General features: G+C 40.5%; 1 protein-coding gene and 1 pseudogene across 3 annotated transcripts in view; both read right to left on the reverse strand.

Annotated features, from left to right (window-relative positions):
• CADM2 (cell adhesion molecule 2) overlaps positions 1–16,438 on the reverse strand; it is a 537,284-nt gene that overhangs the window by 68,777 nt on the left and 452,069 nt on the right. For all 3 annotated transcript variants that reach the window (XM_056858351.1, XM_056858350.1, XM_056858352.1), the window contains one exon: positions 16,195–16,373. In XM_056858351.1, the coding sequence (XP_056714329.1) occupies positions 16,195–16,373 (179 nt within the window). The remainder of the gene's footprint in view (positions 1–16,194; positions 16,374–16,438) is intronic.
• LOC130485702 (U4 spliceosomal RNA) lies at positions 14,273–14,431 on the reverse strand (annotated as a pseudogene).

Below are 16,438 nucleotides of genomic sequence, written 5' to 3' on the forward strand. Positions count from 1 at the left end.
ATCAAAGAATATGGAAACACCATTTATCTGCCTGACAGTATGGAATACTGCTTTACAAAACAACATATGCAAGAAATGCTGCGGGTGTGGCTATTGTGAAGACACAAACCTGCCTGACATATCATTTATAGTTTAAGCAAATCAGTGAAGGGAAGCAGCTCCAGTAAACAAGCAGGTTAATCATGCTGTGTTCAAATGTTGATTACACATTTGTGAAGTTCACAGGTTCCCTCGATCCAGATGATATGGATACTGAACGTGGCCTTTTGAAGCAAGATTCCTGAGAGAATAGTGGGTTTGGATGATGTCGATTATCTCCATCCATTTCTATCAGGCTTCAGACCTTGTTTAGATTAGAAATGAGCTTTCCTTGGTTATGCTGGTGCGATGACTTTCATGAGGAGAGCATTACGGAGAGCATAACTCTGTTAAAATCCTGGAGTGCTCAATTTTTTAACGTCATCGGCCGTGATATCATTCTGTGCCCTTTTGCAGGATTTTGTCTGGGGGGCGGGGGCATTGTTATGTAGCAGTTCCAGTCTTTCCTGGGGAATAGATCCCAGAAGGCGGCAAACTATAGTTCTTCTCCATGGGAAACTCAGATTCTCAGCTTTCATCTTGACCCCCCCCCCCGCCCCCAATCACCGGATGTAAGTATCCAAAGAATTGGCCAACTTTTATTAGAATATAAGCTGTATACATCCCTATGGCTTTTATGCAGAATGTATATATTATCTATACACACCATACACATTTTCATGTAAATATATCATAAACAAGGGATTCTCTAGCAAAAAATGGTGCAAGGAAACAGAAAATGGTGCAAAACAAAGAAGCATTGCTTAATTCTGCACAAAGAAGAAGTGCAATCGGAATGTTTGGTCTGAAACAACAGAAAAGATGATTTTGAAATTATCCCTACTGTATTCCTCTGATTCTAAGAAATTTCATGCATTCACCATTAGTAGAAAGACTTCAATAGTAAGAAATAAGAGCTCATTAAGATATTACTAAACAATATCTGGTTCAATATTTGGCATGCAATAATTACTGCATGGTTGTCTTTGTTTTAACTATGGCTAACAGCTAAAGAACAGGAAGCCACTCATCTAACTCTGGAACTCAATCATGTAATACTATGAAGGGGGGGGTGATCCTAGGCATGAATTCCAACCCTAATCCTAGGGCTATGAGATGAAGCAATTAGCTTTTAAAGGCAATTAGAAAGCCCTGCAAGGGCTTCCATTCCCATTTAATCATATCCACCAGGACTCAAAGTAGGATTGCCAGAAAACCAGCAGGTGACTAGTTGGGGAGGCTGCTTATTTTATCATCCATTATTACATTGTTTAATCCACAAAAATCAAACTTTTAATTTGAGATTTAACTCAGCCTCTAATTAAATCAATTCAAGAACAAACAAGCTGATTTGTTTACATACTGACAATATGTTTATGAGTATAATCAATTTGATACTGTTAGCCTATTTCCACAAGTGACGCTGAAATCAGATTTTTTTTTCATTTCCCCAATCTGCAACTTAAATGTCATACTTCCATTGGATAAAATATATTTGATTTTTAAATGTCTCTCTTACACTTATTAACTTAGATTAGCAGCATTTACATGTGTGCATCAATAACAAGAGACATTCAAAGGCATAGAAGCTATGAGAACGGTATAACTGGGAAGTTCAGAGTAGCAAAATGTTTCCCCCTGTCCACATATACAATTGACTATTTTTATATGCAATTATCTAACAAAGGATGTTTCTCCAAGAACTGGCCGTTTTTGTGACGTGCCACATAATGCATGCTCTACTTTTTAATGTCATGTGTAAAATGACCTTATTAATTGATGTAGAATGAAATGTCTTATCTTGAAATATAATGTTAAAGTAATTAGTGCATATTTGCATTGCTTTCCAGATACCTGCTATGAAATCAGCTACACATTTTAATGCTTCAAATCCTAGTTGTGTGGGTATAACCAGGCCCTTATTGAAAAATATATTATTTTGCTGAACATTATGAAAAAAGATTCAGATCAAATTATGGTTTTCGTCCCTACAAACTAGTATTTTATATCAGAGTTCAGATACTAATGTTTCTAATGTATGTTTTCCTAACACCATTTAATAAATTAGATGTTATTTCCAGTAAAAAACGGAATTTGGGAATAATAGAAATATATGCAATCCTTACAGCACAATCCTGATGGGGGGCAGTTAGGCAGCGGCCGGGAACAGCGCAGCCGCGCCACCTTCTTAAAGGCTTCCCAGCCACCACAGAGGGAAAAAGCTGTTAAAAATAAATAAAAACAAAAAAAGAAGAGAAAATGCCCCATTGAACAGAGTGAGACTGCACCACCAAAAAAGGTGGTGCAGCCACGCTGCAGCTTAAGGGGGCATTCCCAGGGCGAACGGGGTTAGGAAGCCACCCAAAGGCACACCAGCGTGGCCACTCTCTTCTAGGATTTAGTTTCTGGAGTAGCTGTGCTGTTGGTGGGGGCTGGCAGAGCTCTGTGGCTACCAGACGTGGGCATGTTTGCTCCTGTGGTGGGCAAACACGCCGGCATCCATGATAAAGTTGCGCCTATGCCAGCGTGGGGTCACACCAGCTCCTAAGGAGATTAAGCCCCCCCTTTCAGGATTGCAGCCTTACTGTCCTATCAAAGCTAAACTAATTTGACTGCTTTAACAATATAGAATGCATCATTATAACTTACTTCACACGTAAAATTCCAAAATTTGACATATTTATGGAATTTAAAAGTTATAAATGTTGGGCAGAGCAATCCTGAAGGAGGGGGTGGTTGTGGGGTGCTTGGGAATGGCGCAGCTGCACCGCCTCCTGAGCAGCTAGCAGAGGCACGGCTGCATTAAAAATCAGATTTCCCTCAAGCCCTGTGAAACTGCTCCACAGAATTTCACAGGGCAACACCATCCTTTTTGCAGATGCAAGTTCGCGCCAGCAAAAGGCGGTGTTCCTGGGGCGGAAGGGCTCAGGGAGATGACTAAAGTCAGCCCTGCCCCCAGGAACATTCCCTTTGGTACCGGTGCAAGCCCCTGCGCTGGAGAAACGCTGCCGGCGAGGTTACGCCGGTGCTCCTGTCTTCCACTGGTGTGCGGCTCCCCAACACCAGCGGAAGTCACCCTGCACTGGTGTTGGTGCCCATTTTCATGCTGCAAGTGGCATTAAAGACAGCGCAGGGGTCATGCCGGCTTCTAAGCCAATCCCCCCCCTTTGAGGATTGCCCTGTTTTGTACAAGCAAAATTGCAAATATACCCAAAACTTGAGAGAAAACAGCAAGCTGATGCCAGTATGCTACCTTAGCATGCAAACCTTCGTTTTTGCTATCTGGTTAGACACAGGTCAGTTCTCAGTGAAATGTTCAAAGTTTTTCTCTGAGGCTTTGTTGCAGTTTCTGCCCCACCTCCTTCTGATCTTTTTCCCTCCAGTAAATTCAGGCTACTTTTTACCCAATCTGTGGGTGTATGTGTCACAGTAGTTTGAGGGAAAGGTGAAAAGCTCAATCACAAGTCAAGTCAAAAGGACAACAGCGGTTTGCAACAGTTGAAAAGCTATGAAAGCCCTGCATCTTGTATTTAAGAGCTGTATATGTCTACAGCATGCCCAAATTGTCTTTAAAAGCATTTCACTCATTTTAAAAGAGAAAACATTTCATAGGAGTTTTTTTTCAGCACTCCCCAAATTTTCTAATTTTTCCATTGGTAAAAAAACAACCTGTTTTCCCCTGCATTTTTCCAGTTTTTTTCTCGGGACTTCACATTTCTAGCATTGTGTTCAGTCAGAGTTTTGTACTAGGATAAGGAGAACATGGCTTGAATATCCATTCTGCTGTGCTGCGTGACCTTGGACTAGTCACACACTCTCAGCCAAACCTACCTCACAGGGTTGTTCTGAGGATAAAATGGCTGTAAGCTGCTTTGGGTCTCCACTGGGGAGAAAAGCAGGGTATAAATGAAACGAATAAATAAATATTCCATAAGTCAACAATGATTCTAGTTACAACCTTTAAAACCCTAAAAATCTAGGTCAAAAAGATTCAAAGGACTGCTTTCTCACAGATGAATCTGCATGGCAATTAACATCGTTTCTGGACGTCCTGCTTGTTGCCAATGTTTTTTTCTGATTACATTGTTTTTTATACGAGTTATTAATTTTCAATACGATGGAACCACAGGAGCTTGTATTGCTGTCTGATTTGGGTATAAAAATACATCTGGGGGGGACGGGACTGGAAAGACAACTTTGCCGAACAATCACATATAGGACTCACCCAAGCTTAATACACCATGGCTGACCCTCAATACGTATTCCTTATTCTCACACAGTGATTTGTTGCTATGTGCAGCTACAGACTATTATAAAGAGCTCCATGAATTTCTTTCTCTCCCCCATTTTTTTTTAAAATGAAAGCTAATGGAGTCTGCAAAGAGAAGCAGAGGAAGGGTGTGTGTGAGGGGGTGCTTACATTTATTCCTATTTCTCTTCATTTGCTTTTCTATCCACAGGGCAATTTTGAATCGAAAAACCACTGGCAGGAAACGAGTTAATTACCAATTTCTATCCATCCTTGTACCACTCCAAACATCAGCCTCCAGGGAAAAGTTTCATGCAACTCCGTTACAAGTTCCAGCATACAGTTTGCCTTTCAGTTGCTTAATCTAATTGGTATAGAGCAGAGTTTTTCAAACTTTTTGAGTCATGGAGCACTTTTCAGGAAAGAAATTCATCACGGAGCACTAGTTTTAAACCTAGCACCTATATACTAAACCGAATGATAGTAGTATTTTTTCCTTCCAATCTCTTCGCGGAGTAGTAGGAGATGTTTCTCAGAGCACCAAGTGCTCCTTGGAGCACAGTTTGGGATCCTCTGGTATAGAGGAACGATCGTAAGTCAGGCTTTTATCCAAGCTGTGAGAATAAGTAGCAACAGAGTATCAATCCCTCAGAAATGCATGATTTAAATCAAGGCTAACCTTAGAAAGCTTGGTAGGGTCAAGACTAAAATCTGTGTAGGCCAGAACACATCCATGTGTGCGTGACACAGTTGCGTAAAGGGTCAAAGGTAGCAGGAATAAGTATGCTGATTCCACCAACACCTACATCTACCTACCACATGTGGGTGTACATTTTGTATGGATGTGGAAGCCATTCCTGTGATCAAAAAGCAATGTTACTAATTACAGGGATGGTGCATGCATGTATGTCTTGTGCCAATGTGCAGTGAACACATGTAAGCAAGAGACAGAGCTAGCACGCTTCTTCAAGAGTGGGAGTGGGGTTAGGATTGACAATTCTAGGAAGGCTCAGATCTGGCAAGCTACGGGGGTCTAGTGGAGCCACAGGATAAAGCCTTCTGCAGTTAAAGGGGGGGGGGCAAAAGACCATGACCTAGGAGCTGAGCTGAGAAGTAAAAGGGTGAAGTGAGAGCTACCAAGTGCCCGGTGGTGGCAGGTAAAATTCCGCTGATTCATTGGGCTGCGTGGAAACCATAGAGTTTTGACTGAGATCGCTAGAGCATCCGCATCACACAGAGTGCACGCACATGTCACGCCAGGCACACGCGCACATCGTGCACTGCAGCCACAGCGCTGGAAAGCTCCTGCCAGTGGACTACGGGGCCTGGCAAGCCTAGGTGGAGCCAGCACAGAGCATGGCTATTCCATGTACTTACAAGTCCTACCAAACATGCATCTGAGTTGTTTTCTAGACTGTGATCTAAATTCTTAATGTTAGATGCTGAATTCTTTCATCATATGCTGCATGTATGTGCATTATGTGTGTGCAAACTATAGTACTCTCACCTGCCTCAGCGATATATTGTTTAGTTCTTTCTTTAAATTCCTGGCAGCACATTTGTTTCTGGGAACAATTCTTTCTCTCCCCAACTACACAGATAAAGTGGCTACTAACCAGATACAGTGCTGTTTCAGTGGTGGTGCCTCACCTTTAGCATATCCACCCAAGGCACCTTTCCTGCTCTTTAGATGGTAGGCCAAAACATTTACCTTATTCAGACTTTTACTGGAAGGGCTCCATCTTGTTAGTGGCTGGTTTTATTAGTTATGCTGCAGAAATCACATTTGATAGTTGAACATACCTCGTTCAACAGCTTTGGAGCTGAACATCCAGTCTGTATGCTTGGCCACCAACCCCCTCGAAACAACTTTGCAGCCCCTTTCAATGGCTGTCAAATAGCTTTGCCACTGTGCAGTAGCTGTGGTGGTGGAGTTTTGTTTCCTTCTAGTAGCAGAGTTTCACGTCTTTGTTTTGCTGCCACTTTTTCATCTGTGTGGTATGTGAGTTCAATTCCACCCAGAGTGGTTAACTGATAGGATTGCCAGGTCCTCTTTGCCATTGCGGGAGGTTTTTGGGGCGGAGCCTGAGGTGGGCGGGGTTTGGAAGGGGAGAGACTTCAATGCCATAGAGTCCAATTGCCAAAGCGGCCATTTTATCCAGGTGAACTGATCTCTATCGGCTGGAGATCAGTTGTAACAGCAGGAGACCTCCAGCTAGTACCTATTGCTTAAACAATAGTTCAACATTCATTAATTACTAGAATCCCCCAGGAAAGTGTCTATGAGTCCGGCAGTAAATATAATTGCAATGGTAGAAGCTTAGGATTGCAATAGAAGATGCTCTCAATGCCACGGTCTGCTGGTATGTAGTTGAGTGCATACAGTTCTGGGTCAGCTGATCGCTGCTGACCAATCAGGTTGCTGGAATCTCGTTACTGCTGGAAAAGCTAGCATAACCGCTTGCCAATGATGCTGTGTGTTGCCCTATGATATAAAAACACAGAAAACACTAATTGATGTTACAAGATTCCGGTTATTTCTTGTTTCGCGTTGAGGTTTGCTTCATCAGACTGTGTAGTTATTTCTGGCTGCAATCTTGCAGCTCATAAGAATGACTCCTAGTCATTCAGCGATCAGCTGACCCGGAACTGTATGCACTCAACTACATACCAGCAGACCGTGGCATTGAGAGCATCTTCTATTGCAATCCTAAGCTTCTACCATAGCAATTATATTTACTGCCGGACGCATAGACACTTTCCTGGGGGATTCTAGTAATTAATGAATGTTGAACTATTGTTTAAGCACACATTTGTATTGAAAATCTTGCTAAACAAGTTCTATATTTATGCAGAATTGTAACTACCAAGTTCTTCTGTATATGTTGATGGTTATATGGTATTGCTAAGCAAACAAATATATTGGTAAAATAGTATACATTTACTGTGTAGTGGCTGTGTACTGAGAGTTTTCCTTTGGATTTTAAGTACCTGGAAGTTGGCAACCCTATTCATTGATGTGTGTGTGCGGTGGGTGGGGGGGAGAGGAGGAACTATACCTCATAAGGCTATGTGAAAATGTGCCTGTGTGGATTAACAATAGTATCACAGACTTAAATGCATACCAAATGGTAAAACTTTTATTTAAAAACACACACACACACACACAGAGTTTTTACTTATAATTGCTGGCTGACTGATTTGCTTACTGTTTACTTATACAAGTGGTTGCTGAGTGGCATGTCACAGCAACAGGCCTGTGGGAGAGGGGAGAAGCAGGACTGCTGTTGGCCTCTGCAAGAATGCACATAGCGACAGTACGTGAAAAATAACCTGATAAACAGACTCGACCTGTTCACAAATATCAACCTGATCCTCAGACAACTGGCTTCCTGTTTGTGGCTGGCAAACAGATAGTGAGCTACTCCGGCAGGTGTTCAAGGACCCTTAGCTTTCATGACCTGCTTGTAGCCTGAAGGCCATTTTATGGATATCTGAATATTATTTTATGCTGTTTTTATTCCCCTGTTGGGTTCTTGATTTGGTTTAAGACTTTAAAATAATTTTAACTTGGTTGTTATGATTATATTATAGTGCTGTTTACCTTTGTGATAAGGCTTGAACAGATCTCTCGAAAGGCATCATATGAATTTTCTGAATGAATAAATAATATACATAAAACCAATGAATGAAGAGGGGCTGTGGCTCAGTGGTCTGCTTGGCATGCAGAAGGTCCCAGGTTCAATCCCCGGCATCTTCAGTTAAAGGGACTAGGCAAGTAGGTGATGTGAAAGACCTCTGCCTGAGACCCTGGAGAGCTGCTGCCGGTCTGAGTAGACAATACTGACTTTGATGGACCAAGGATCTGATTCAGTATAAGGCAGCTTCATGTGTTCATGTTTTCATCCAGTTAGCAACTCTAAGCAGGTCCAATGCACTTTATCTTGCTCCATTTATATGCACATTGTTCCTGTGCATAGCTATGTTGCATGTACAGGGTTTACGAATTCTTGCAAAGGAATTCTAGCTTGCATTGAAGTGTATTATTGATGACTGTTAATACTAATAATGACCAAGTTAAAGACAGGCAACAAATATAACTAGAAGACATTGCTTGCTAGTCACAAGCTGAGAAATGTGTTGATTTACATTATTATAAGAGAATATGAAACAATATTTCTTCAATACTACATCATGGGAGAAAGTGATACCTCTAAAATTTATTTTTAGGCTGCCTTAATTAAAGCATCATATTATTCATGTTGTTTTTATAATTAATATGAATAAACACCGTGCTTGCTCTTAATCTCTAATTATGATAAACTACACATTTCCATTTAAGTCAATCTTCTGCTTCTACTAAAGCTTTCTAAATCTCTCCTGAGTTTTGAAGATAACTTTGGAAATTGAGGGAATTAGCAGATAGGGTCCCACTGAGAGCTGTGTTCACAGGAAAGGGAAGAAAAAACAGATAGGTGGGTCCAAAGTACTTGATAATGGAAGCTAAAAAGCTGTTGTGGTTGAGATCATCAAGTAGAAATTGTGTGCACACATTAAAGCACAAATTTAAAAAGAACAAAATGACAGAGATTCTGTGCCCCACTCCCTTCTCAACTTATTCTGAGGTTCACATTGGTGGAGGTGGCAGACATAAGGGGTGTCAGGCAACTGGCAGGAGTTTGGGGGGGGGGCTGCTGGTGGCAGTGGTGTGATGTCACTTCCAGAGAAAATTTTGAAGTGATGTCACACCTCTCTAGGAATTTCTGGAAACTCTATGATAAAACCATATAGAAACTAAAGTGATATCACACAATCATTGACAGCTTTTTTAAAACATTATTTTTCTCCCACCGACCACAGGAGCTGTGGCTGGAGGGAACCTGGCAACTCTAAGCAGACAGTGGAAAAGTCATACATATATGCATCATAAATAAATACAATCTTTCTTCTAACTCCAGTAAACTTAGTCTTTTCCATATTCCATATCCCTTACACCACTGAAGACCACAAAAATTAAGATGAGTGAATCATTTACCTTCAGTGCAACCTTAGCCTTATAATGGAGCCGCTGATGGGTAAAGTCAATACAGGGGCATGGGATCTTCCAGAAACTTGCTAGCTTTCAGCCTGGAAACTATTATTATGTTTGTCCTATGATAAAATATATAATAATTTAAATTTAAACTGATCAAATATTATAAATTGGACCCCAGTTATGCTAGGATGAGGATTAAAAAACTGGGGACCTGCAAGAGTTTACAGGGGACATCTCATTTTCTCCTCCCCACAATTCCTTCTTTCCCTGAAAGGCCCCATAGCCTTTCACCTTTCCCTGCTTCCTTCTCTCCTTTCCACATGCCAATCAACCTACCTATTATCTGCTCCCCATCTTCAGCTATATTTATTATTTATTTACATCAGTTATACCCCACCTTTCTCCACATTGGGGACCCAAAGCAGCTTACATCATTCTCCTCACCTCCTTTTTATACTCGCAACAACCATGCAGAGTAAATTTGACTGTGTAACTAGCCCAAGGTTACCCAGTGAGCCTCCATGGCAGACTGGGGATTTGAACCTGGGTCTCTCAAATCCTACTCTGAAACTCTAACTACTATACCTCACATGCTTTTGTTTAGGTGGCTGCTGCTGAACTATAGCTAGCAGCCAGGCCTGGGTGAGTCATGCCAGTGGGATGGTAGAAAGTCACCCAGTGGTTGCTGCTGGGCCTGGCCCCATGAGATCTCTCTCAAAGGTCAAAACAGCCCTGGAAAGAGTCCTGCACCTCCCCCTGCCTTTTCCTGCAGAAACTAAGGCTTCAACTGGCAATACTGTTGTGGTTGCCTAGCAATGGCCACCGAGGGCATTTCTTTCTTAAAGTTACAGGTGCTGCTTTTATTTTTTGGGTGAGGTTAACCCTCCAGTTTATTATTACTACTATTAGTTTGGATTGCAGATTTTTCTGCAAACCTAGGGCTTTTCTGGGGCTTGTAGAAAGATCTGGCCCCAGTCTCTGAATGTAAGTACCCACAGATTTAAATACATTGAGAATTAGATATATTGATACATTTAGTCCAAGGCAATTATAAACAGATCCACACCCTTCTGAAACCATTGACTTCGATGGCTTTAGAAGGGTGTAACTCTGAACAGGATTGCACTGTAAGTTTTATTTTGTTAATTAAATTATTCATGATTGCTATGTGTTTCAGCCTGGATAGATTAATGTATGCCCCCAAATACTGAATCACTGTAATAAATGAATGTGTTCTAATAAAAAAAAAGAAAAAAGCTTTGGCTCCAAAGCAGATACCTCTTTGAAAGCATAAACGACTGGCATTGTCCTAGTTTGTTTCCGTAGGGGTGCTGTTAAGTAGAAAACCGTAGATGGGGGAAGAGGCAAAAAGATCCCTTATCATCCTTCCCTTTCACATATCCACCACACCTTTTTGATTCTTTTGTGTCACCTCCCTATATACAACAACTCCCCAGTTCCCAGGATGTTGCCCAGGAGTCTCAGCCTAAAAAGCAGCATTTCCTCAACTTCCCCACTTATAGTTGAATTAGATTTGGCAACAGGCTATTTCCAGTCTTCTTTTTGTAATAGTAGATTAGCGAGGTAATCTCTGCTTTCCAATGCAGTGTCATGTGAATAACTGGTAATGTAAGTTCCCAGTCTTGCCTGAAGCAAGTTAATGTTTTTGGCATATTTTCAGAACCGAGTGCCTTAATTCTGTTGTGCTCCTTCCTCTTAAACTGAGCTCACAACGAGGAAAAGACCATCATAAATTTCCTTACCCAACCACAGTGGTTATTAACTCTGGGCTGAAAGAATATATTAAATGCTGGAGACAATTTTTGTGTAAAGTGAAGATAAGAAAATATTTGCCCTCTATTAAATGGCATAACCCTCTCTTCAATTTTCACATGGCAAAGTAAGAAAAAAAGGGGGGAAAGTTCTGTCCCTCTTGCTGGACCTCATTTAGCTATACATCTAATCTCATTGCTCAAAGTAAGGACAGAAAATTGTCTAAGATTATCTTTATTATCAAACTATAGTGAAGAATCATTTGATCTCAGATGCTATGAAACACTGACAGTTTTAAAACTGTTGTGGTTGAGATCATCAACATTATCTTATTTCCCACAGTTTTGCTGAACTCAAAATACATTTTCTCAATTACCCTCTGAAGTTCTAAATCTGTATTTGCAGAAATTTAATTAGGAAAAAAAAAATCTCCAATGTCCATTACATAAAAATGTCAACTTGCAAGTTAATATGAAAGATGTGCTGACAGGGGCAACCAAATCATCAGAATTAACTACCACAATGGAATCGTGATAATGAAGCATCTCTCTGACTGAGCTACATAATCAGATCAAGAGGGTGTAATAAAGGGGTGGGGAGACCAAGCTCATAAACATTCTGTAACTCATTTGTCTAAAACAAAAAGTTGTATAATGGTATAAATAAGAAAGATCAGTCATCACTTAAGCAAAATCTGCAGTTGTTCTTGAAAATTCATTGTAACATTTGTTTCATCATACTTGGATGATTGAACATTCATTGGTGTCTATCATTTTATTTGAAAAATTACCATTATTAAAATTGGTGTAAAGGGAAAGCTCGAATACTTTTCACTTGTGCCACTGTTGGCAGAGTCCAAGGGCTGCAAGCTGCAGAGGCAGCTGGATTGATATGTATTTATTATGTAGATCGATTTAAAGTATTAGGCACCTTTCTGCCTTCTGGAACTCAAGGTGGCTTACATTAGTAATACAATTAAAACATAAAATACAATGTGTGTGTGTTAAGTGCCGTCAAGTCGCTTCCGACTCATGGCGACCCTATGAATGAAAGTCCTCCAAAATGTCCTATCTTTGACAGCCTTGCTCAGATCTTGCAAACTGAAGGCTGTGGCTTCCTTTATTGAGTCAATCCATCTCTTGTTGGGTCTTCCTCTTTTCGTGCTGCCCTCAACTTTTCCTATCATGACGGTCTTTTCCAGTGACTCTTGTCGTCTCATGACGTGACCAAAATACGACAGCCTCAGTTTAGTCATTTTAGCTTCTAGGGTCAGTTCAGGCTTGATTTGATCTATAACCCACTGATTTGTTTTTTTGGCAGTCCACGGAATCCGTAACACTCTCCTCCAACACCACATTTCAAAGGAATTGATTTTCTTCCTATCAGCTTTCTTCACTGTCCAGCTTTCACACCCATACATAGTAATAGGGAATATGATGGCATGAATTAATCTAGTCTTGGTGGCCAGAGTCACATCCTTACACTTCAAAATCTTTTCTAGCTCCTTCATGGCTGCCCTTCCCAGTCTCAATCTCCTTCTAATTTCTTGGCTGCAGTCTCCCTTTTGGTTGATGGTGGAGCCAAGGAATAGAAAGTCTTGAACAATTTCAATTTCCTCATTGTCAACCTTAAAGTTGTGTAATTCTCCTGTAGTCATTACTTTTGTTTTCTTGATGTTCACCTGTAGTCCTGCTTTGGCACTTTCTCTTTTAACTTTCAGCAATAGTTGTTTCAAATCTTCACTATTTTCTGCCAATAATGTAGTGTCATCAGCATATCTCAAATTATTAATGTTCCTCCCTCCAATTTTCACTCCACCTTCATCTAAATCTAATCCAGCTTTCCTAATTATATGTTCTGCATATAGATTGAAGAGATAGGGAGATAAAATACATCCTTGTCTGACACCTTTGCCAATTGGAAACCATTCCGTTTCTCCATATTCTGTTCTAACTGAGGCCTCTTGTCCAGAGTACAGGTTGCGCATCAAAACGATCAGATGTAGTGGCACACCCATTTCCTTAAAAACCAGCCATAGCTTTTCATGATCCACACAGTGGATAAATTACAATAAAAACCACAAATTAAAATCACAATCTGCCAATAAGTAGGGGGGAAAAAACTAATCAAATGCTGTCCTGAATAAAACCATCTTCAGCTGCCTTCTAAGGATCGAAAGTGAGTGGACCAGGCGCAACTCCCTGGGATGGTTTTCCATCGAAATGGCCCTCTTTCATGTACCCATCAGAGCAGCTTGTTTGTTTAATGGGACAGTCAGGAGCGCCTCTCACTGGGATCTTAATTCCTAGGCAGGAATGTATGGGAACAGCTCTTGAAAGTTGGTGTCTCTTCCCCATTATCTGAGTCATCACCAGCAGGGTCTGGCAAATGCATTGCATAAGATGGGCCGCAACAGCACAAAAGCAGGGTACACAAGCTTTCTACTGTTAACCATCAAACACATGGCTCCCCAGGCCTGCTTTGCTGCTGAAGATATGCAAGACAAGCTCTATCAGAACAATGCAGAATATGGTTGCCAATATTAAGATGAAACTGGGAGTGCGGGGCAGCATGGAGAGTGGTCTGTTGGACCCTTGGAAGTGAGTTTATAGTTCAGTTTCACTGGGATGTCCTCTGGTTTTGTGGGAGGAAAGGGTTAACTTCAGGGGAAAGGGGGTGTGCCTTTATGGTGCTAGCAACACAGGCTGGGACAGCAACTAGGAGAGCTAGAAAATTCTCAAACCAAGATTTCTTAAGGCAAACTAGGATTAAATATTGTCTGTGACATTATGGTTTCACAAACTAACCATATGTCAAACAAACCATGGCTTGACATTATGTCTGAAGTGAGATAATGTTCCATCTAGAGCTGTCAATGAAGACTAGGCTTTCCTGTTTCAGTTGACCCTAACTAATTTAGAACAAAGACTTCTCTATCCGTAGCCTCATAACTTTATCTGCACAGATCCACCCTGGGTTCTATTTCTTCATCAAACTGTGACAAAATACCGGGGGCTACCATATGCTTGTGCACAAAAGCAAACACAAGATTTGCATTTATTGGGCTTTTATTCTCATTCTTTTATTCTTGCTGTTTCCCTTTTTATTGAAGCTTGGGGTTTTTTGTGCAGTGTTGTTGTATACACACACACACACACACACACACACACACACACACATTAATATCCATTATATTTCAAGTCAGCATGGTGGGGTATTGGGAAAAAGTTTTCAATTAGCAAAAATTACATCTTGGATCAACCTCAATGGCTATGCCACTGCCACTGTGCAAAGCTCACATATTAATACTTAAAAATATATAACCCACACATTTTAGCAAACTCTTCAAAATTCTTTTGGGGAAGAGACAAAATGTATGAACTAATGTTTGCTGATTCTGTTTATTTCATTTTATAAACATTATACCAGAGTACTAATTACTCACTGTTTCAATGAGTCTGTCATTACCTTTGTCACTAATCCTAGGTAAACTAATGATAAAATTCACAGCACTTATCTAGCATCAGGAGCATTAATCCATGGGGTGTTTTTTGATAAATTGCAGTTCAATGACCGAGCCAAAAATGACTAATTAAAAAGTTGCTCAGAGAAGTACTTATCAAAAATGTGAACAAAAACAAAAGGCAAACTTGGATATTTCACGAATTCTGTTGCTAGTGACTTTGAAACACTCAAAATTCTCCACATGGAGTACTTACAAAATTAAATTAGCTTAAGATCTCCCAGTCATTTGACTTTTGCATGCAAACTTTAAATGCAGTAATAATGAAAAAGAAATGTGCACAATTCTGGATCAAGAAAGCTTAAGACACTGAAGTGAGGCAGATATAATGTTCTTTCCTGTCTGAATTTACCACATTTAAATGTGTATGAAAATAATATTCATAACTACATGGACACTGCCTGTTCTCTCCAAAAGGCTTCTTTCTAAACAAAGACGGAATCTAAAGAATTTTGAGAATGGGTCCACACATGGAACTGACCTTTGCCACTTCCTGTTTCACGCAGTGTCTTCCTGAAAAGACTCTCCCTGAAGGTCAAGAACTATCAGAAACGATGTGGGGTATGGTTGCACCCCCCCACACACACACTGCTTCAGACTGGCAGGGGAAAATGGGGAGGGTGCTAGTGCTGTGCCGATATGTGACATCACTTCTGGCAGAAAAACAGAGTAATGCCTTCACATTGGGGTGATGCTGTAGGATTCACTCTGAACTCTGGTTTATGCAGCATTTAATCCTAGAGTTTCATCCCAGTGCAATAATGTCACTTCTGGTTTTGCACCAGACATTGCACATTGGTATGATGCTGGCAAGCCTTCCCCCCCCCCTCTTATTTCTCCCTGAGGGTTGCCAACTGCAGCTGGCACCCATAAATGTGGTGAAGGAGACTGCAGCAGACAAGAAGAATCAGTGGCAACTGACATCCCTTCCCCACATAAAAGAATCCTTTCACTCATGCAAAGGAGGTCTGAATTCAATCCATGGAAAGTGGGATTATATATGCCTGGTCTCCATCTTGCCGAAACAGGCCAAGCTCTGAAGCTCCATGATCTTTTGTAAGGGCACAGAGATCCTGCCACTGCTAACTTTACAATCCTCCTACACGGGCACAGCCAAGTGATTCTTTCCACAATAACCTACAGCTTGTATTAGTAGATTATCCAGATCTCTCTCTATCTCTCTATCTAGTTATATATACTGTTGTATTATGTGTCTCCTGTCCCAAACACCCTCCTTATAATACCTTTTCCAAAATTGTGTAATCCAGTTATAGATAAATTTGGCACTGTTAGAATCATATTAAAATATTTTGCAGAACTTTTAAATACATATTTCTCAATTCACATAAACAATTTATAAAGCAACTTGCATCAAACGTATTTATTTGAGAAAGAGGCCTAAAATGCTAGAAGTGAGATGTAGCCAATTTCATTTTTGAAAGGCAGAGTTAAAAAAAAAAAATTAAAGACAAAGAAATTAACTGAATCATATGTCAATTTATATCATAATTTAAAATATATACATGGAGTACTTACCATGAATAATCAGGACATACTCTGCGCTGTTTTGGCCAATAGTATTTTCTGCTTCACATCGATATGTACCATTGTCCGTTTTATTTAGGAAATTAATGTTTAGCTCCCTACCGTTGACAACCATTCTTTCTGGATCTGGCAATTCTCCACCATCCTTTGTCCATAATACTGGATCTGGCCTATTAAACAAACCAAACATTTAGTATTTATATTTATTTATATTAAAATGTATATTCTGCAAAAT

Source organism: Euleptes europaea, chromosome 12 (genome assembly GCF_029931775.1).
Source record: "Euleptes europaea isolate rEulEur1 chromosome 12, rEulEur1.hap1, whole genome shotgun sequence".
NCBI lineage: Eukaryota > Metazoa > Chordata > Lepidosauria > Squamata > Sphaerodactylidae > Euleptes > Euleptes europaea.